The sequence below is a fragment of the Anabas testudineus genome, chromosome 24, assembly GCF_900324465.2.
Source record: "Anabas testudineus chromosome 24, fAnaTes1.2, whole genome shotgun sequence".
In the NCBI taxonomy this organism is placed as follows: Eukaryota; Metazoa; Chordata; class Actinopteri; order Anabantiformes; family Anabantidae; genus Anabas; species Anabas testudineus.
The window spans coordinates 14,060,897-14,083,548 of NC_046632.1; the positions used below are offsets into that span (position 1 = coordinate 14,060,897).

General features: G+C 38.7%; 1 protein-coding gene across 7 annotated transcripts in view; it reads left to right on the top strand.

The window, feature by feature from the left end:
* The window catches only part of lama2 (laminin, alpha 2), a 129,230-nt gene that overhangs the window by 86,035 nt on the left and 20,543 nt on the right, over window positions 1-22,652 (top strand). For 3 of the 7 annotated variants that reach the window (XM_026341336.1, XM_026341341.1, XM_026341339.1), the window contains exons 35-52: window positions 262-455; window positions 3,284-3,426; window positions 4,543-4,641; window positions 6,811-6,922; window positions 10,714-10,876; window positions 13,406-13,484; window positions 13,572-13,703; window positions 15,135-15,251; window positions 15,512-15,675; window positions 15,898-16,036; window positions 16,960-17,062; window positions 17,384-17,500; window positions 18,056-18,238; window positions 18,693-18,698; window positions 19,319-19,473; window positions 19,649-19,792; window positions 21,404-21,537; window positions 22,454-22,613. In XM_026341336.1, coding sequence (XP_026197121.1) covers window positions 262-455; window positions 3,284-3,426; window positions 4,543-4,641; window positions 6,811-6,922; window positions 10,714-10,876; window positions 13,406-13,484; window positions 13,572-13,703; window positions 15,135-15,251; window positions 15,512-15,675; window positions 15,898-16,036; window positions 16,960-17,062; window positions 17,384-17,500; window positions 18,056-18,238; window positions 18,693-18,698; window positions 19,319-19,473; window positions 19,649-19,792; window positions 21,404-21,537; window positions 22,454-22,613 — 2,344 coding nt within the window. The remainder of the gene's footprint in view (window positions 1-261; window positions 456-3,283; window positions 3,427-4,542; window positions 4,642-6,810; window positions 6,923-10,713; window positions 10,877-13,405; window positions 13,485-13,571; window positions 13,704-15,134; window positions 15,252-15,511; window positions 15,676-15,897; window positions 16,037-16,959; window positions 17,063-17,383; window positions 17,501-18,055; window positions 18,239-18,692; window positions 18,699-19,318; window positions 19,474-19,648; window positions 19,793-21,403; window positions 21,538-22,453; window positions 22,614-22,652) is intronic. The other 4 variants (XM_026341338.1, XM_026341340.1, XM_026341342.1 and 1 more) reach the window with 3 other exon arrangements.

A 22,652-nucleotide genomic window follows, 5' to 3' on the forward strand; every position in this document is an offset into this window, starting at 1 on the left:
CAGTACATGGTAAAAGTTTAATGATGGTCACGTATTTAATTAAATGGAATCATCCAGTGACATGAATGCATGTGTGTGTGTGGTGTTTGTTTTTGAGGCGGGTTGTAACAAGGTGATGCAGACAGTGTGCTTCATGTACTGTAAACAGATTTGTGTAAAAATTATAACTATTTTTTGCAGTGTTATTTAAGTGATTTAACCTGTAATAACAAGCAACAATGGTAGTTACTGATTTCGTCTCCCACTTATCCCACTGTCCAGGTGTGCCACTGGTTACCATGGCAACCCAAGGATGCCAGGAGGCCACTGTGAGGAGTGTAAGTGTTCCTTGTGGGGGGCATTGCCCGGACCATGTGACCCTGTTACAGGCCAATGCAGCTGCAGGGTCGGGGCTTTGGGGAAGTCGTGTGACCAGTGCATGGACAGGCATGTGTGTGGACCAGCTGGGATCATCTGTAAGACTAACGCACAACTTTATAAACCCCATTATTCTTCATTCTCTTCATTGTTTTTTTCATCCAGGGTGTTTGCAGGTTCAAAATGCTGGTATAGAATTAAGTTAGAAAGAAATGAAGGCAACTAGAATTAAACAATTTGTCTATAGATGTAATGTGGGATGCCACGTAAAGTGAACCCTGCAGACATCCATGTTCCTCTCTCCATTTTTTCCTCTGGTGGCCTGCTAACCAGCATTGTTACCTGGTGTTCGGATTTTTGATTTATTTTAGCAATCACATGATACAAGATTCAAAAAACTTTATTAACCCCAGAGGGAAATTGTGCAGTTGCTCTCGACTTAGACAGAAAGAAAGGGAACCACAACCAGAAAAGATCCACACCAGCACAAATGCAGAATAACATCAATACAGAGAACTCAGTATTTATACAGAATATGTGATGGATGAAAATAGATCAATAATTATAGGCCAGCCCCTTGGTTTCACTGATGTTGAGTTGAACATGGTTGAGCCCACACCAGTCAACTAAACTGTGCATCACTGTCTGGTACTTTGTGACGTCTCCGCACTGGGACGCGGGGTCTTATTCATTAGAACTAGACTTTTTCCACCCAAGAGGATCTCTCTGCAGATGCAGGTTGAGGTTGAAGATTTGTTGGAGAACACCACATAGCTGAGGACCACAGGCTTTCATCACCCGTGGGCTGATTTCATCTGGCAAAATGTAAACGAGCAGTAAAAACCCTTTTCTCTGGTTGCCCTGGGAGATAGGGAATCATGGCAGAAGTCAGATTCAAGTCATTTAGAAAATGATTTCAATGTCATTTGGAGCTAATTTAAACTTAATATGACCATAATGGCAGGACCAATTTAGTGCCATTAGCATGTCTAGAGCTAAGTGTATGTGTGCGAGTCAGAATATAGAAGAAAAGGTTGTAAGACAGAGGCTGATGTGAAATTGCTGCTGTCAGGTCAGAGAGGAAATTGCTTGCTCAGGTCTTTATGTGTTCAGACACAAAGCGTGTGTTCATAAATTGACAGTCCAAGTGTTGCACTGCACCCTGACACCAAACCGCTCGCCTCTACATCCAGACTATAATCACAAGTCCTGGTTTAAACAGAATAGAGTGATCACACTGCTGTTCACTTGTTGAAGAGTGGTTGCACTCTGTGCTCTGCCTGAGCTCTATCCTTTCTCCCATTGTGTCAGAGAAAACCAAGCACTTTAGAAGACGGCTGTGGTGAATGATGAAAATGAAGGTAGTTCTTTTACTTGCTGCAAAATATCATTTGCATAGAAATGCAGCTAAATTTCAAAAGGTGATGTGATGAGCGCTATTGAACACATGTTCACATGAACGGTGATGCTTAAAATTATTATAAAATTATTATATGTGAGGTGAACCAAGCAGTACTGTAAGTAGTATGACCTCAGCATATGGCTAATTGTATTTTCTCATTACATAGAATCACAAATAAAAATCATCAATACAAAACTCTTAGAACAGATCGTCCCTCCTATCCCTTCGCCAACATATCAAAAACTTTGTCATGACCTGGTGTCATGATGCAACAGTACTCGGTGAGCACAGTGATGGCTGTGATGCTGAAATCAAACAGCAGAAAACAGGTAAAACAACAATTTTCTACATGTCAACATTTAACCAACCTTTTACCGGTTGCAAGTTTCTAAGGAACACGGGAACAAGTGTGTATTAATGCACCTGTGTGATCAGCATGGCTGTGTGTATTTGCAGTGTGAAGCATGAGTTTACTGAGCTGAATCAGAGCTGTTCCTTCAGATTCGCTTTGCGCCTTTGTGGAGCTTTTAGTGTCGATGTTACACATCGAGGACAGAAATACATATTATTGTGAAATGAGCTGCATGTACAGTAATTTACTGTATTTCTGATCCAATCATGATGTTCTGTGTTTTAGCTCAGTGGCTTCCACTGAAGCGATTGTTGTCTTTAAGTATTCAATACTCACTATTCACCACATTCATAAAAGCAAAAATACCCACAAAAATTCTCCAAACAAACTTAAACTTAATGGTGATAGACCATCGTGTGCTAGCCTAGTACCACACAGAGCAAGCAGTGATGGAAGTGAGGTTTTTGAAATTAATCACACTTTGTACCTTTGTAGTACAAGATGTTTTCACACTGTCTACAAAGTGTTCTCCTTTCTCTTACAAGCAGCCATTTATTCCCCATCAGAATGTATTGTGCATTTACTGTGTCTGTTTGCATCTTACATTGTGCATTTGTGTATTCTGATGTTGTCAGAGATTGATAGAATGGAAACACATTTTTATTTTATTTAATTCATCTTTGATTTCCCTTGTCAGAAATTTTAATTTCTGCAATAAATCAGCCTTGGGCTATAAAAGGCAAAAGGAATTCACGTACATGCAAAAAAGGAAAGTGTGTGTTTGTGGCAGAATTTCCTGGTGTGTTTTTAGCCTGCAGTGTGTGTGCTCATAATAGGTGCTTTTGCCTCTCTGTGCTAAATTTTATGCATCAGCAGGCCTATCTTGCTGATACCAGAGTCACTTAAATGCAAAAAAACAAAGAAGTCACACACTGATATACTCACACACTTCTTTTCTGTAGATTCTGCGTACAGTAATATTTTCTAAGGTCTTAAGCCTTAAACAATGTGAAGTGCTTTGAGATGGCATCTGTTGTGATTTACCGCTATACAAATAACCTTGAATTGAATTGAATTTCTTCAAAGCTTTCTCAGAAGTCAACATGTACACACATAGTTTCACAAACCGGTCTAAAAACTGCTCCTGCCTCACTTTGTGTTTTTGTCTCTAGCTTGTGATGATGAGTGCTCAGGACTGTTGATCAGTGATATGGACCGCCTGTATCGCATCATCACTGAAGTCACTCTGACCACACCCCTCCCACCACCTTACAAGGTGTTGTACCGCTTCGAGAACATGACGGAAGAACTTAAGGTAAAAAAGAAGTCTCAATGTGCAACTTGCTAGTACTAATATGAGACTAGAAATCTATCCGCTCTGCTCTGCTACGCTCTTCTCCTGCCTGCCACACTCAGCTCAGCACTTTACATGTAAGTTAATATGGAGAATTCTGCAAAACTTGCAAATCAAATTGTAATTGTTGAAATTCTATGAACAGTAAGCCTCTCAAAAAACTTTTAGACACAAATATCTCTGCACTAGCTGATATTTCTTCCATGGCAAGTTTAATTAAACCATCGGCTCTCTTGAAATTGGTATCACTGGCATATTGTTTGTGGTTTCCAGCAAACTTGTTTCAAGAGGAGAATCTTAAATATGCACTGACTGGCTATACACACCTGTTATCATGCCAGAAGGCTCAGCCTGCTTCCTCACCAGCTGATTATTCTTGTAGGTGACAAGGAAATTAAAAAAACTCTCCTTGTAGCTGTGTGAATCATTTCTTTCCACTAAACAATCACTATTCTGAAGCTTTCAGCAAATGATGAATTATAGGAATGTTCTTGGGATATATTCACTCTTAGCAACTGCTTTAAAAAAAACTTGGGTAACCCAGTACTAACATAATTTAAGATCTTATATAATCAAAAAATGTGTTGCTAGTGCATGGTTGTGAAGGCTCTTCACTCAGCTTACTCTGACTGCAGTGGATAGATGGACGTTGTCGTTAAGATTTTTGCCTGCACTTGTTTTCAAGTGTTCTTCTGTTTTCTTCTGAAATCCTTCTGTTGTATTGGATACTACTCATCCTTTGGGCGCTGCCCACAGTGTTATGCACGCTGCTGCTGAGGCAGATTACCCTGTTTCCAATGAATTAGCTTTTAAAAATTATTACAATGTCAAAACTTTTTTGTCACTTTAAAATTACATTAGTGCCACGTTAACTGTGACATAATCAAAATATATCACGTTACATCAGATACGTACCTAATTCGCTTTCCTTGCCTTGTGTCCTCTCTTGCTCTTGCTTATCTTCTTGTTTTCAGGTCTACAGCACAGAGCCAAGCAGTTCAAGAGCCTAGCCTCGGGCCAAAATGTGTCAGGCATTTTTTTCTGTAATTCTTTCATCACTCTGTTTCTCTCCTGCAGCACATGTTGTCGCCTCAGAAAGCCCCAGAGAGATTACTGCAACTGGCCGACTCCAACCTGGAATCACTTGTTGTTGAGATGGACCAACTACACAGCAGGGTACAGACACTTTTGTCTTTGGCTTGACTTCAGTCTTTGTCATTGTCTTTCTTTCATGCTGTTTCTCTTTCTGTGGCATGGAAAGGGGTGCAAATTGTTATAAATTCTTGCTGGTGTTTCTACCAGAAGCTTCATCGATGCATATCGTTTAATTCTTCTTGGCTTCATGCATCCTCGAAAAAAAAACATTTTAACTATTTTTAAAGCTGTATGAAGTAGAAAGAAACGAAATTATTCATTATGTGAAAATTGACAAAACTTAAAAATTGCTCACAACTTGTTTTGTTTTACAAATTACAATTTAGAACAGCTTAATTTAGCACCTGAACAGTTAACACGTCTTCAGTCTTTCAGACATGTGCAACAAGTGTCTCAGAGATAAATGAGAAGAAAGATAATTGTGATTAAAATGTCTCAAATTGTCTCTAGGTGTGAAGGTGAAAGTGCCACAGATTAGTGTTTAATTTTAGAAAACTTTCAAAATCCTAACAATGTCTCTATGTTTCAATTATTGCAGCTAGATTTGTTTTTAAAAACAGAACCATTTACAAGTCTTTGTCTCTTCAGTTTCATAACACCGGACATCCCAGATCGATAAATTGCAGTGGCTTTTAGAAAGAATCCCTGGTCGTCACCTCAACCACAGCTTGTCTGAACTGCTGGTTTCTGTGTTGTAGGAATAAAACAGAATATCATAAAGAATCACAGCTTAATCTGCAACATTTTACTTGTGCAACAAAACCCCAAAGCACTGTATATCAGCAATGTCAGCAATTAACAGGGGGACAAAGTGCTGTTTAAAATAACATAACATTAGCAGATGTGTTTTCTTGTTGAACATGTTGCCGTGGCTAGTTCTGAATGTGGATTTTGGCAGGCAGCTGGTCTCCCACCCTTCCAGTGCAGCCACTGAATCTTTGTGATATGCAGTACGGGACCAGACAAACATGTTCATGTGTCCTTGAGGTCTAAAGAACATGTTGATTGCATTTTCGTGGAAAGCTGATAATTGAAAATATTTTTAATAACACGTGGTTTACATTCCTCTTTGTTTATACTTTTCCTTTGATTGTGCATTGCTATATTTGTTTCTCAGGTTACCACTCTGTACAGCAGTACAGTAGATCAACAGAATAGCACCATCTAAAGGTTTACATGCTCTCCTATGTGTGCACAGTACACATAAAACAGGGGTCCACTTGTAAAACCATAGATCCGTAGTCATTGCTGTGGTCAAAAAAAAAAACTCATAGGGGATATTTAAGGATTTTATCAAACATCAGTTGTTATTCTACCTCTATGACGCATATTCAACAAAATTTCAATTAAATTCCTGACAGCAGCAGGCTTTTATGGGCCCTGGAGCCCCGATATAACTGGTTAGATACCAGGTTTGATTTGACAGGATATGAAATGAATAATAAACCTCTGCCTGTTTGGAAATCCATACATGCTTGTAAGTGAATAAAATCATTCGGTGTTCAGTAAACACTCACAATCATGTCTTTTCTTATACAGAATAACATACAACATGCAAAATAACTTTACAATCTTTAGAGTCAGAGTTGACCAAAGTGGAAAAAACACTTTTAGTGGTGGATATCTACGTGCCAAGTGGAGAAAAATAACACTCACATTCATGCTGTCAAGCTACACCCTTTTAAGGACTAGGGCCTTGACGTTTGTTGACAGCGATGCTATCACCCACACCCCATCACACACACACACACACACACTTAAAATGATATAGCATGGTCCTGTCAAATCACACCAGTAATTACCTGCCCTTTTTTTGTGTGCGCCTGTGTCTGTGTATGTCTGTGTGTGTGTTAAATTGAGTGTGTTAGGATGTGTTTTCACATCTGTCAAGAATTCATCAGTATGTTGTAACTTTGTTGAGCATGTGTCTGTGTGTGTGTACATCTGTGTTAATGCATGAGGGTTTGTTTTCTTTGAATGTCAATAATTCATCTATGTTTGTGAGGGCAGAACTGCACACATACAATATTATTGATGAGTGCGCTGTATATATGTGAACTGTACTGTCATCGTCTATCATTCTTTCACACCCAAGAGCTCGTCCCTACAGTTTTTTTCTTCCTTCGTTAGACCAAAGTCAATGTTCACTCACTCAACACTTGTTTATTATTTTATGGTTTGTGTGTGCAGGCCACCAAGGTGTCTGCTGATGGAGAACAGGTTGAAGATGATGCTGACAGGATTCATAAGCGAGCTGATGACCTGGAGCAGTTCATCAGGGATATACTGCAGGGAGCTACAGGTACCAGAAACAAACACCACCTCTCTTTCATTAACTCCCTCCATCCTGCAAACTGGCTTTTCTTGATTTATCTGTCTCTCTGATTGTGTTATTAGAGTACATTGCGTTATATTACATTCATTTAAATGTAAAGGATCCCTGTGGGAATTTTGAGTTATTACATTAGAGTAGAGTAGGATATCTACAAATATTAAAATGATAAAATGAAGCTAATGAAATGAGCAATGACAGACAATATTAGAAAGCAGCTATTAAATAAAGATGCAGCACCTTCAGAAAGACTTAGAAGTTGAATGGGATGTAAAACTAATACTGTGATAAGAGAAGTGTCATGACTGTGAAGGAAAATGTGTACAAAAATTGTACAGCATCCTGTATTTTCCTAAATTCTTTGAACAGGAGACAGCTTCAAAGCGAGACAGCATCTGTCATCCTCATTGTTGGCTCACTAATAGAAACTTAGCTCAAACACAATGGCTGATGGGCTGGCGGCCAGCTGCTGCTGTTTTGTGCCAGCTGCTGGTGCAAAGTGTTGCAGATCTCAGTAGGCGGCAGCATCACTAACCATGGTGATAAAGAGTCACCCACCAAGATAATAGGGTGCAGTGACTCAGTTTGTTTTATTCTGTGCTGCTACTAGTTAGCAGGGTGCCACTGCCTGTCGCCTTGGGAGGATGTCTGTGTGGCAAAATAGTGTTTGCACATTTATCAGGTAGAGGGACAAACAGTCAGCATGCCCACAGCCAGTGGATGCTATGTAGGTAAGAATTCTTAGAAACTCATTGAAAGCAAGAGACTGTTTTCTGATATATTTTAGATATTAAACAGTATTTTTTAAGATAACTTGTATAAATGCATATGAAGATGGAGGTAACATTCAGGACTGATAAAGCATCCACAGTTTCATTGACATTTTGTCACCTTTTAAGTTGATAAAGCTCAGCCTTTTCACAGTTGCACCTCCTCACCATTTTCACTGTAAAAAGCTGTTATATACCTCAGATATTCCATGTACGTAATTGCTCCAGCTTTTAATGATGCCCAGCAGCAGGATGCTATGTTTCCACTGCTGTCAAACATTTTCTCAGAACTTTGTGATACAGTCTCTCTATCAGAGTTGACTTCATTCAGAGGACTTTAGTTTCTCTTTCTCTGTTGCATCACTCGCTGTGTGACCACCTTGTGATGAATTTCTCATCTGTGACATCTAAGTCACATCTCTTGAATACCTTCTGCTGATATTATTGAAATCTAAAGGGTGTTACGATGCTGTGTACGGGCATCTTTGACCTGACGTTCCACCTTGGGGGCTGCTCTAACAGCTTTTACTGAGCCGGTCGAGCTCTTCTGTAGTTTCTGCCAGGGTTCTCCACAGGTAGTCCTTGTCTGTGTTCCACCTAACTCCACTCTTATGAGTAATGTGTCATGAGCGATCTTTATAGATAAAACAGTTCATCTAGGTGAACTTGATAAGTAGATTTTTTTACTTTGACACCAGTTGAAACTCACCATGGACACTAATAACTTAAAGTGGTCCTAGTAACACATAGAGTGAGCGTTTCCACCTTTTCATCAGAATTTTGCATTAGGGCAACAAATATATGCCTTAATTTAACACATAGCTATAGAAATTATTAAGGGAAACAGTTTATCATAAAAGCCCAATGTGTTTTGGTACAGAAAGTTGATCCTGGTGAGTCTACCTGTTGTCCAGTGTGATGCTCCCTCTATGTTTGCTGAGTCTTTTTATATGAATTAGCTTGAATATTGAGAATATTAAGGCTAAAAATTGACATTTGCATTTGGCAGACTTACAAGTAAGGTACAAGGCAAAGGCAGGGTAAGCAGGGGTTATCTAAGGACTTCATTACACTATCCTGTCCAAATATGTTTATGTTTGTGGAATTAGTCGTCATGAACAAGGTTTCTGGTCTTTTTTAAGTTTAGTAATAAGTCACATGGATAGTTCTGCTTAAGTTGTGAGTTGTAGTTGGAGCAGGTATAAATTTATTTGTAGTTGGAAAAAGGAAAATGAAACTTCTGTGTGTGTGTGTGTGTGTGTGTGTGTGTGTGTGTGTGTGTGTGTGTGTGTGTGTGTGTGTGTGTGTGTGTGTGTGTGTGTGTGTGTTCTGAGAGTAGAAAGAGAGAGAGTGTGTATGTTGTGGCTCACTGGATGATTGAGAGTAGCAATTAGAGACTTAATTAGTGGCTATCACAAACGCATACACATATACACAAACACTGATGCAGATGTGCACACATTCATGCAACTGAGCGCACACACACAGCCGTACACAGACACACATGCACACACATAATGAGGCAAGAAAATACTGTACACACTTTCCTCAGTGTGTGCCTGTGTTTACTAGATACCATAATATGATTCCATCCACGTTTTAAGTGTTTAATTGGCTTTTAAATCCCACTATGTAATTATATGGCTGTGACACACACACACACACACACACACACACACACACACACTCTTACAGAATTATAGACACTCGCACACAGACAAATGCAGTGTATGCACACAAACACACATGCAGTACAGCTGTTCATTAGCATGATGGCTTTAGTTCTGTCTTGGCTCTAATCACATCATGTTTACATTTCAAATGAGAGAAAATGCTGCATTGCCACAACACACACACACAAGCCCACACACCTACAAACACAAACACATACACACATTTCAACTTGTTTTAATCATAAAACGTTTACATTTCAAATAAAAGAGGAACATCACACACACGCAAAAATACACAGGCATGTTATGGAAGTGTGCAACACAAACTTTCCCTCCTGTTTTGCTCAGACAGACAGACAGATGTACACACTCCTCATTAGGTTCCAGCAGTTTTTGAAGTATTCAAATGAGCCTTGCAGTGTTTTACTGTAGCCTCATCATTGATTGGTGAGATTTCACTGCCTTTAATTTGATAAAAACAGGGCAAACAGGAAGTCTGCCAAAGTCACTGGCTTTGAATGGTGTTCAAACAGAATGTGTGTCTGACTCTCAGCATGTGTCTGTGCTTAAAACGAGTGAAGCTCAAATGGTGCTATGTTGTCTGAGCCATGAAGTGACATGAGACATGACAGTGTAACACACAACAGAATATCTGTTACTATATCTATGTACAGTGTTGGGCTTTCTGTACAGTGTGTACAGAATCAGGGTAAGAAGAGAGGCGGGTGAAGTGATGCCCCCATCATGCATAGTGCCTACTGTACAAGCCTATGGGGGCAGTGTTATGATCTGGGGTTGCTGCAGTTGGTCAGGTTGAGGTTCAGCAGCGTTATGTGTCCAAAGAATGAGGTCAGCTGACTATCTGAATATACTGAAAGACCAGGTTATTCCATCGATGGATTTTATCTTCCCTGATGGTATGTGCATATTCCAAGATGACAATGCCAGAATTATTTGGGCTCAAATTGTGAAAGAGTGCTTCGGGGAGCATGACACACCATTTTCACACAACACAGAGTCCAGACTTTAACCTCACTGAGAATCTTTGAGATGTGATTTGAGAAGACTTTAAGCAGCGGTTCGACTCTTAGTCTATGTAATGGTTCCTGTCGTCTTCTTTGTGTTGTTATTCTCTTTAGAAAATGTCATTATGTAAACATTATACCTGCTGCATGCCATTATCTTACCTTTAGCCATTACCTGCTCCCACAGAGAGCGTGTCGGCGCTAGCAGTGTTTTTTTGATTCCTTGTATGACTAAAACCATATGAAGTGTGTCCATTTCTAACATGCTCACATCCGTCTCTGTGTATGTCCAGACCTCCAGTCTAAGGCTGATGAGTTGAACAAGACTCTCTCGCGGAAAGATGGAACCCCCGACAAAAGCCTGAAGGAGATGAAGGAGGACATCCAGGCCATGCTAGCCGAGATGAGAAAACGACAGCTGGGAGGGAAGAAGCGCATCGCAGAGGAGGAGATGGCGTATGGATACACACATGAACACACAACACACACCTGTCCTATTTTGAACAACACTTTTTCAGTACCTGCTGTATTATTTGTTTTCAATAAGGATACATTCAGCTTTGTCCTGTGATTAATACTGATAAGTTTAAATTAAATATACATTTCCAAACTTAACCGTACACCACAGAAAACTTTAACTGGATGTGCAGCTACCTAAAGGCCCTAATTTTTATACAGTTTTTAAATGCTTGTGATTAGTTTTGAGATATTTGGATTTTTCCTGGTGTCATCTGGTTTTCATTGAATTTTTTTTTTTCCACTTAAACTTGCTGTTGCGTAATTCACCTTTCAGAGCAGTTTGGATGCATTGTTATTTTAAACTCTGCACTGTTAACTCATAGTGATGTGCAGCTTTGAGAGATAATACAGACTCGTTCTTAATGGATGCTTAGAGAGACTGGCAGTTGTTTCAATTACAGTCTAATTGATTTTCATATCATACAGAGATGCCACTAAGTGGAAGCCTGGAATGGTTGAGAGAGGGAAAAAAATCATCCTTACTTGCTAAACTGTACAATATTGTTTGCAAAATGGTTAGCTGTGATGTAGAGTAAATGTGATTTGTAGTAAAAGGGTTGAGTCATGCATGCTCTTTTGTTTTATTTCATTCTTTGATTTCTCAATTTATTTTTGTTGACGCTAGACATTAGGAGTAAACATCTTTCACTAAACAGACATCTTAATACCACATATCCTAAAGCCATGACTTTCTGCTGACTTTCTCACTTGGCTGCTCTCTCTCTTTCTCTCTGGTTCTCTTTCTCTTAAGGCTTTTGATGGAATTGGTGATCTACTTTCTTCATTCCTCCTTTCTCCCCCTCTTCCTGTCTGTCTCTTTCCGCAGTAAATGTTGACGAGGTCGATGAGTTAATTAAAAGTATCGCCGCAGGGGCAGAAACAGAGATAGACATAAAGACACAAAGAGCGTGTAGTAAGAAGGAACGTCACAAACAGATGGACAGAGAGTTGTAGTGGGAGAGAGGATGAGAAAATGAAAGACAAAGAGAAATTGCCACTGCCATTGATTGACTGGACTGTCGGACTGTGGTTGATCATTTGACTGAACCCTGAGGGAAGATTTGTACCAAAAAACACAAATGTCAAAAGAATGCTTCATCAAAATAAACATTTTAAAGTGTCTTATTTCTCAATATTTTATACAGTTCGATAAGCTGCCTGAGAAGTTTGCATATAGGCTGCAAATTAGAGTTTTTGCATTGCTGTTGCTATGTACTGTGAATGCTGTAGTGGATAGAGGCACCTCCTATTTGTTTTTTACTTCTACTCTATCATCGTTTTCTTGCTATTCCCTGTAGGGTTCATTAAAATTTAATCAGATCTAGTCATTACTTTGTATATATCCCCAGAACTGTGTGAATTTGTCCTCTGAGTGATGTCAACTAGAGGATGCTAGATCCTTGTAATCTTGTAATTAATGCTGAGGGTGAAAAATAAGTTTAATCAAGGAATGCTATGGCAAACATATGGTTGTTAAAATCTTTTAAATACTTCCAAAGTGAGAAGTCTTTCCAAAAACTCATCTCAAAGTAAAGCATAATGGAAGATTTGGAAAGAACTTAAGGCTGCATCGCAAGTCTTGACAGGCAGATCAAATATAGAAATCTCTGTGAGCCACTTTACTCAGACATACTATGGCGTGGCATGGCATACCTTTCACTGCCCCTCATGTCTATTACACTATTTTCACGATGGTGATGTACGTCTGTTATGGTAGGATGTGGCTGTTTGACCACTTCAGACACTAATAATATCCAGAGGTCCTTTAAAAGAACCACAGCCGAACACAAGGTGAAAAGAGTTTATCATATTCACACAGCTGGACAGTTACTGCTAGAAGTTAGTGGCAGAGTTTGACTCTTTGCTTTCCAAAGGTTACAGTCAGCTTGACCAAGATCTGAATTGAACTGGCTATTGTGTGTGGGCAGAGAGTGCCCAAAGCTATCACTGGTCTTTTTCTGATTTGCTGCTGTTCATTGGTCATTCATGAAACTTGTAGCTGCATGCTCTCTACAGGAAACACAATCTTCAGTGTTCTGTTGTGGGGATTGACGAGGTCACAGTCTGGATGTTAGTGGAGTCTGGAGGCTTGTTCTCTGCCAGTTGCACTTTGTGCACTTTGTCATTAGCACAGCCTTTCATGTTGCAGTGTGTGTTAGCACATGTTGCTCTACCTGCCAATCCAGTGAAAATCCAACACAGATGCATACATTAGTCTGGCAATCTTTTAAATATTTTACACTGCAATTGAATCTATTGAACCTTCAGGGTAAGTTAAAGAAAATGTGGAATATTATTCCTACACTTTTACATTAAATCGTGTAGTCATTGGACATGATTCAGGGAGCCCTCTAAGAACAAATATCAATATAAGAATGAATGTAGTTTAGCGCCATCCAACAGATTTTAGGTTTCTAAGTAAATACCGATGGATAACACTATTTTTTCCCTCTGTTTTTCTTCCAGCCTTGCAGAGGAGTTGTTTCAGAAAGTCAAGAGATTGTTTGGCAACCCTCATCAGACCACAGAAGACCTAAAATCGGAGGTAATTATACCCTGGACTCTTTGCTCTTCTGTCAGTGTTTCAGTCAGTGTCACTAAATAATATTAACTTCCCCATCTGCTTTTCAAGATAAAAGCCAAGCTCTCAGACCATGAAGGGAAGCTCCGGGAAGCCGGGGACCTGCTCTACTCTGCCCAGGAAAAGACGAGACAGGCGGGCTCACTGTCTGCACAAAACCAGGCTAACCTCACAGCCCTCGAGGTACAGGAACAGATCTTCACATCTATACAAGTTTTAATTGCACAAAATAAAGACAAAAACATAGCTGAAACATTTGTGTTCCTCTGATCTGTACATGAGAGTTGCTGTAACTGAATCATTTTTAATTTCAGAGAGGAACAAGACCATGTAGTAATCAATTTTTAAGTACATTAAGAGGCCACTTACCAGCAGCAATAAATATTCAAGCATATACTGCTAGCTAGGTCGGGCAAATGACTCGTGTTAGTGTTATAGGTAATCATACTGGGACTCTCAGCATCTCACAGAGGAGTTGATACTCTTTCATGCATATCAAGCAACATGACCGATTGATGACTGGACAAAAATCTAGACTAGAAACCAGCCACGAGACGTCTCTTAATAACACCTGCACACACAGCATCTGGTAAAGAAGCTACTGTACATAATACTGTACATTGTGGAAGATGTTGAGCTGGTTTACTCATGATTTTAGATATCAATATTAAAGGTTTTGATATCAGTCTGCTTAAATGAAAAATAGCTGGAACTCGTAAAGACTAGTCCTAAACATGTATTAATCTCAGATCATAACCACAATAAATTAACATGAACATTATTTTACATACATATTTCTGGGAGTATTCCTTAGTGTTAATGCACACAAACAGTTCACTCTCTTTTTTTTTTTTCCTAATATCTTTCCATGTCTCTCCCTGGCCTTGCAGTCCTTTTACTGTATAAAAAGAAGCTTCATGCTGTAAAGAAAGTAGAAAACACATGTTATTTAATCACTCTAACTGTCTTTATTATTAATAACTGGATATTCTTTTTACAAAAAGTAGGTTTTTAGAATTAGCCTGTACAAAAGAGAGTAATTTCCTTGTATGATTGCCTTGTCACTATTATGAGAGACATTCAAAATACAATCTTCTACCACATCCTATAAATGGTGTTATTTTTTTATGTATTAATGCATATTTAAGGAAGGCTCTTTATTTTTAACCACCTATTTGAAATTTTTTATGCAATATTTTTTTTCTTTAATATTATATTATTGCTCCTTTGCACTGCACTGACGTTGAGGTTGTGGTTGTATGTTCATTGCTGAAAACATAGTGAATTAACAGACTCCTTTGTTCAATTTTTATGCCCTTTTTCAATCATTACCTCCAGATCTCAAATATTATAGTTTTTGTGTTAGATTTTTTGACATGACAATAAATGTTCTATTTGAACTCTGAAGGTTTATCTACATTTCTTATTGTTGGTCAGATAAAACAGGCAACATGACATGAACTGCAATTTTAGGACAATGTAGCCAGATGATAAATATAATAATCTTCAGATGTGATGAAACTATGTGTTATTGTTCGTGTTTATATTCCAGACCACTGAAATCTTGTGTGGCTATTGATTTTTGGGTTGTTGTTTTTTTTTTTTTTCTTCCAGAGGAAGCGCTCTGCCGTCGGTGGAGTGAAACAGGAAGCACAGGAGGTCCTTGCGGAAGGAGAAGGTCTACTGGATGAAGCAAACCAGCTTTCAGACAACCTCAACAAAGAGATAGAGGTACTGAAGTCAGCTTAGTAGAAACCTGCCAATCCTCTATAACTGTTTAAAACCTCACTCTACTGCTGCCTATTTTGCCTGAGGTCAGCTAGGTGGGAAGAGAAATATGTGTTTGCTGTTTTTCTTCTTTCATTGACTAGAAATTTAATACTTCATAAACTAATTATGTAATAATTAATATATGGCCATAAATTTTAACTAAAAAATGTGAATTAAGAAACAATTTGGATGGGTAAGTCCTTTTTATTCTCTACCTGTAGGACTTGCAGGACATGGAACGAGAGCTGGATCCTCTTCGTAACCGGCTGGATCATAAAGTCAGTCACCTCACCCGCGGTTTGAGAGAAGGCAGTCTAGCTAATCATGTGCATGATGCTGAGGAACACGCCAAGCAGCTGAACGAATCTGCTGCCATCTTGGATGGGTAGATATAAGCACATGACCAACGTTCACTTTAAGATACTCTAAAATAGGAACTGAATAATCTAGTGGATTGGCAGACTATTTCCACACAGCTTCTTAATTCACCTGCTTTGTTTCTTTTTATACTGTTATACATTGAATACCATTATTATGTTTTTTACCATTGACCAAAAGCAGGTCAGTAAAAGTCCACCTCTCTATTTTGTCCTTTCTCTCCTCACAGCATTTTGGCTGAAGCTAAAAATCTCTCCTTCAATGCAACAGCTGCCTTCAAGGCCTACAGTAACATTAAAGCTAATATTGATGCTGCAGAAAAGGAGGCAAAGACGGCCAGAGAGAAGGCAAACGAGGCACTGGCTCTGGTAAATCAACGTACATACACTGAATAACACACAGGAAACATGAACACACCTGTTGAATAAATCTGAAATCGTGATTTCTTAGTTCAGAATAATTAAAAATAGCTATATTAGCTGGTATTAAAATATTACGTAAACAACCAATGTTTTGTGTAGGTATCTTCCATTCCATGTCCATTCATACTGTAAACATCTACTGTACAAGTACAGGGAATCTACCTATACAGACCAGGAAAGTGTATGATCAGCACAAGACTGTGTGTGTTGCAGTAATGGTAATGTAAGCTTGTGCTCTCCATTAGTCATGGCTGAGAGATCAAAGCGCTTCCTTTCCTTCTCTCTCTTGCATTATCATGACCACACACACCTGAAATCTCCTTTTTCTTCCCCTTTTCTCTTTTTACTTTTTAATTTAATAATTTTTGTATGCTTTATTCCTTTTTTTCCTCTGTTTTTGTCCCTGTTCCACACTTTCTCCCTTTTTCATCTCCATTTGATTACTTTTGTCTTAGTTAACTTGTCTTTTTTTTTATGTGTGTGAGTTGAGTTGTTTGAGTTTTTACTGTTTTGAGTTTTTTTTCTAATAATATTTTACTATTTTTCTTGTGAACACATACCACTCACCTGCTTTGACCTACTTGTCTTTTCTCTCTTTTTCTTTTACAAGAAATGGGCAAAGGTAGAAAAGTAGAAAGGGCTAAAAACAAAGAAGGGCTTTAAGGTAGAGAAGGTCTTTTGAATTCCTTTATATAATTTAGAAATCCAAAATATTCAAGCTTTTATCTTACAGTAAGGTATTGTGCAGATCACTGCACCTCTATGTATCATGAAACCTATTTCAGTGTATGTTTGGTATATAAATTATCCCAGAAGCATTTGTGATGAAAACAAGTGAAGTCATTATTTCAGTATTTTTGTGTTTGTAGGCTTTAGGTCCAGATGTCCCAGTAAAGGAAGCAGCTCAAAGTGCACTTCAGAAAAGCCAGACTCTGCTGAACCAAGCTAAACAACTCCACAATGATGTCAAAGGTACTGTGAGTATATTTGTGTTGGTGCACCCTATATTGCATATAGAGTGTAATCTGTAATAATGCATGAAATGAGCAGTGCAACTGCTGTATATAAGCAGAAGCTGTAAATGGATAATACTCATTATAAACTAGTGTTGGAGTTTATTTATTTGAAGTGTATCTGCTGTCAGCATCAGTCTTCATCAGCCCTTTTACCCTTTTCTCTCAATCACTCTTCCCCATTAGGGAAGTGATTTTATTAGTAGGCAGCATTGGCTTCAAATCAAACCGTCATCATCATTTACTTTTTGTGTCTGTGTGTGTCTTTGTGTGTGTGCAGAGAATGCAGATAATGTGGCCGGGCTCAAGGGCAGAGTTAAAGCAGCGAGAGACAAAACCAAAGACCTGCTCAAAGCTGTCAACGGAACCATAGCAACGCTCAACGCTATCCCCAACGGTACAACTGCACAAATACACAGTGTGTGTGTGTGTGTGTGTGTGTGTGTGGTGCGTGGGAGTGAGGTAAAGAGAGAGTGGATCAATATCAGTGTGCAGATAAAGGTCAGTTACTCTGGTAAACTCAACTTGACACATGTCAATACTCCGAGATACACAGACACACAGAAACACGCTGCAGTGATAGCGAGCTTGTTGAACTGAAATGATGCACACGGCTGCGTTTGGATCAACACACAGAAAAAAAAGTTAAATGTAGCTGCTACAAATTGTAAATGGATAAGACCCAGAGGTTAACACAACATGTTACATTCCTGTTCAAATCCTTGTGAGGGAGCTGAAAATGTTGCCGTATCTGTAACATGTCACGTTGGGTCAGTGGCTGGAGACTAAATTCCATTCTGATTTCCACATAATTTATCTAGCCTGGTAACATATCTGGTTAGGGGGGATGTTCAACAATGATTGTTGGCTGGTGTGATTAGTTTAGTTTCTGTTTGACCCCTATAAATCCATTATGAGTTGACCTAAATCACCCATTTATTTCCTTTAACAGACACAGCAGCTAAGCTAGCAGCCACAAAGGCTGTAGCAGCTGACGCGAATGCCACGGCCATAGATGTCCTTGAGCGGCTTGGGGATTTGAATCTGCTACTCCACGGCTTAAAGAGGAACTACAGTATGCTGGAAGATACTGTGAAGGAAGCCAATCAGATGATCCAGGACCCGGACAAAAACAGTAAAGTGCTTTTTGGCTAGATGTATAATTGCACAATGAAGTAAATAAAAACGCAGACAAGACGGCAAATACAGGTAAATAAACCTAAATCTGAAAGTTTAAGCACAATGATCAGTTATACCAATAATAAATTCTAATTCGGCATATAAAGTATTGCCAGTGCTGTTGTTATACTATTGAAAATACGAGAGAAATAGTCAGGTACTTTTAATGGCAGTATACTACAGTGTGTTACTAACATGTTTTCTTTTTTACTTACATAAACCTGAAGCCATAACTGTTGAATACTTATTACATTGTACCCCAAACTGAAAAATAAGCCTGTTTTACCTTGGTTTCATAAGTTAGTGTAAGTTTTCTGAGAGCCATATAAATTGGTAAATTATGATTGCTTTAACCCTGATTACTTCAACCCTGATTTTGTTTCTTTCTCTCCTTTTTTCAATCCCCACAGCCATCAGTATGTATATTTCACTTACCTAAATATAAGCACTATTAAATATAAGTGGTGCACCAATACATTGTTGTAATTATGAATTAATGTTGAAAGCACTGATAATTGTATACAGTGTATAATTGCAGTGTATAATTACAGTATCATCAATCATGACATGATTACTGTCTAAAATGTGTGGCAAAATAATCAGATTTTATCAAAAGTATTGGAACACCACTCATGAATTTAATGGCCATCTTTAATATCTATACAGTAAACAGTTGCTTCTAATAATTCCTCTGTTCTGCTTTGCTCTGCTCTGCTAGAGCATGAGAGCTCTGCACACTGCAAAGCATGGAACTTTCTCTGTCTTTCTCATAAATAGTGTAGAAAATAGGTTCTCTTGAAATTCTGGGCTTCACTAATTGTTCCGCTCTCAATGGCTTTTCCATCTTTCTTGCTCTTCCTTTATATTTCTTTTCCTTCTTTGAGTAATCAGCAATTTCCTCAGCTGCTATAATTTGTAATCCTTTCCACATGCTGGCTCACCACTCTCTCTCAGCTATACTGTAATGTAGAGTGTTCATAATAATCACTGGTACTAGTCTGGATCACTACTGAACTTTGTCTCTTCCTTCCCTCAGTCCACGCTGCAGGAGCTAAAGTCAAAGACTTGGAGGATGAAGCTGACAGGCTGTTAGAGAAGCTGCAACCAATCAAAAAGCTGCAGGACAATTTGAGGCGAAACATTTCACAAATCAAAGAACTGATCAACCAAGCCAGGAAACAAGCCAACTCAGTAAGTTGTCCACATGCTGACATGTACATCTGTGAGTCTTATCCTGTTTCAGGACAATTTTATGCCCTCAACTATAGTTTAATCAATCACTTCAATTTTAATTTTGTTGCTTGTAAACATAGATGAATTCTTTGAAATAGAAATGTCACTGCATTAAATTCGTATCACCTTCCAGATCAAAGTATCAGTATCATCAGGTGGTGACTGTCTGCGTAGTTACCGCCCTGAAATCAGAAAAGGGAGGTATAACACCATCATCCTTCATGTTAAAACCACCACACCTGATAACTTGCTCTTCTACCTGGGATCAGCCAAATATGTAAGTATGTCAGTTACTTCCTTGTTCCTAGTTTACCTCTAGGAGAAACTTAAATGTGTTTTTTCTTACATATATGTCCAAAACCATCCATGAGCATGATGCGCTTTTGTGTATTAACATTTATGTCTAATAAATCTTTATTTTTCTGGGAAGAAAATGTTCAGACACTTTGGTGTTATTGCTGACAGAAACAGAAAATCCAGCTGGGAGTCTCTAATTTCTTAAATGTTTCATATTAAAGCATTAATCTTATTGAATAGAATGCTGAGATCTTGCATACTGTGAAGCATTTATCAAACTGCATTCAAATGTGTGTATACACATCCAAAGAAAAAGCATGTGTGCACAGGGAAACATGCACAGCTTACAGCTTACATGTACTCCCAGAGTAATTTGTCTAATATAAGAATAATTAATACTTTTTGACACATACTCACCAACACCTCTATAAATGCAGCACACTGCTTTTTAAGGTACCACTTATAATCCCAAAGTCATGTACACAGGTCTGTGTACATGCACATATGTGTGTATGTGCGTGTAACAAGCAGCAGCAATTAACAACAAGTTTATGTTGTTATCTGCGTTAGCCTGATTTCCCGTGAGAAATCAGTGTTGAGTCATCTGACTGGGAAGTCTTGAATGTGCATGGGTGTGTGTTAGTAATGCAGCAAAGAATTCAGTATGAACAGCAGTGCTGTGTGTATGTGCACGCACCTCTAACATTTCACTAATAGTGTGTAATGCTAGTTGAATAATAATGATGCTGCCCTGTGATCTGTGCTAATGAATAATCGCCATTACCCTAGAGAGCCTGGAAAGATAAGTGTGTGTACTTATGTGTGCGTATGTGGGTCATTTGTGTCTTCAAATGTGACTCTCTAATATTCTCTAATTGTGCATAATATGAATATATGCTATATGAATAATGTGTGAGTGTGTACTTCTGATACAACATCCAGATGAGAACATATGCTGAAAATTCTCTTAATTTTTTGCTCATACATAAGTAATAAGATCATTAATCAAAATACTGTACAGCAGAATCTTGTGAGGGAGACAGATGGAGAAAACCTCAGCCTTTGTACCCTCAGAATAGACCAGAGCTGGGTGTGAAATCACTTCAGCTTTTACTCTTTAACTATTCCCTATATGATGAATATTCCATAAGGTTCTCCGTAGGAAGTAATAAAATGAGATTTTGGACACTTATTAATGATCTTTTCGCAACAGAAATTCAACAGCGAAATTTGTCTTGGGCTGATATTACATTTCTAGTTAAGCTAATGTCACACAAAGCAGTGGGTTCAATGGGAAGCGCTCATCTTGGTTTACCATTTATTTTTTCCCCATCGCATTTAAGGGAGGACTCCACAAACTGTTCACGTGTATTTAGAGTTTTACCCATACCTATGAGTGTGGACATCATCAGTGCAATACTAAATAATCATTATGTGTCCTGGATAAAATAAAACTGAAACTAAATTATATAAACAATTAAATTCAATTCAGTGACTTACTTAATTGGCTGTCACAAGCTATAATTCAGTGTTATATTTCAACAACATACATCATACGGTATATTCAGCATGTAACTTCTTTGTTTCTCAGGTTGATTTCTTGGCCTTAGAGATGCGTAAGGGAAAGGTGAGCTTCCTCTGGGATGTGGGATCAGGAGTGGGACGGGTTGAATATCCCCATCACACCATCCATGATGGGAACTGGCACAGAATAGAGGCATCGCGGTAAGAAGAGTGTGTGTGGACACACACGCTGTACGTGGCCGTGTTTTGTTTCTCTGACACACAAGCACTATTTCAAAGCCAACAATGACAGTTGGCTGCATACAAAAAAAGAATAGCTTTTGTGAAATCAGAAAGGTTGAGAGGATGATAACTACACATACTCACCAGCTCACACACATAAATTATAGTCAGACATTTTATCCTGTTGTGTCTTAATTGTTTTGAGTATTGTAATCATTTTTTTATATTTTACGTAGTAATGCTTGTATCTATTTTGTCATTCCCATATAAAACATTTAAAAAGATAATGCTGCAAATATATATATTTGCTTGACCCTCACTATCACCAACAACAGCCTCTTTTAACAGAAAGAATACAACAGGACATCATTTTATTCATGCTGTAAAGAAAACCAGTTGCATCACTAGGGAAATCAAGAGTTTGCAGCCTTGTCAGCCTGTGGCACATCATTACATAGATACAGTGTAATCTAGCAGATCCAGTTTTTCCTCGGTGAAAGCTGAAGTGGTGCTTTATAGACCATCCACCAGACCAAGCAGACATCCCACCTGCACCACACATTTCCATCTGTGAGATTTCCCAGTGGTGTTTTCCAGTGGGATCACACAGACTATCAGTCTTCAAAATGTTCCTCTACGCCATGCAGAAATGCTGTTCCGGCTTTGAAAACAACATCCAAGGTGGGAGATTAATCTCATCGTACAGCTCTGAGGTTCCACTGCTACAAATGAGTTCTACATTGTGCTTCTGTAATTCATCCCAAGTAGTGAGAGTTCATAATAACTGGTTTCACATGCCTTCAACGTGTTCAATTGGTCTAAATCTCCTCCAGGAAATACAGAATGACAACCAAAACATCATCATGCCCTTCTTGTCCCTCCTTTCTGTCTGTAGTAACGGGTTGAATGGTACCATATCAGTATATCCTCTGGAAGGCTCTATGGCTGGTATGATGCCTACTGCAACCAGTTCCACCTCGCCCACAGCCTACACTATCTTGGACGTCGACCAGAACGCGTACCTTTTTGTTGGAGGAATATTCGGCACAGTCAAGGTATCGGTCTGCCTCACAGTTTATTTAACAACTTCACCA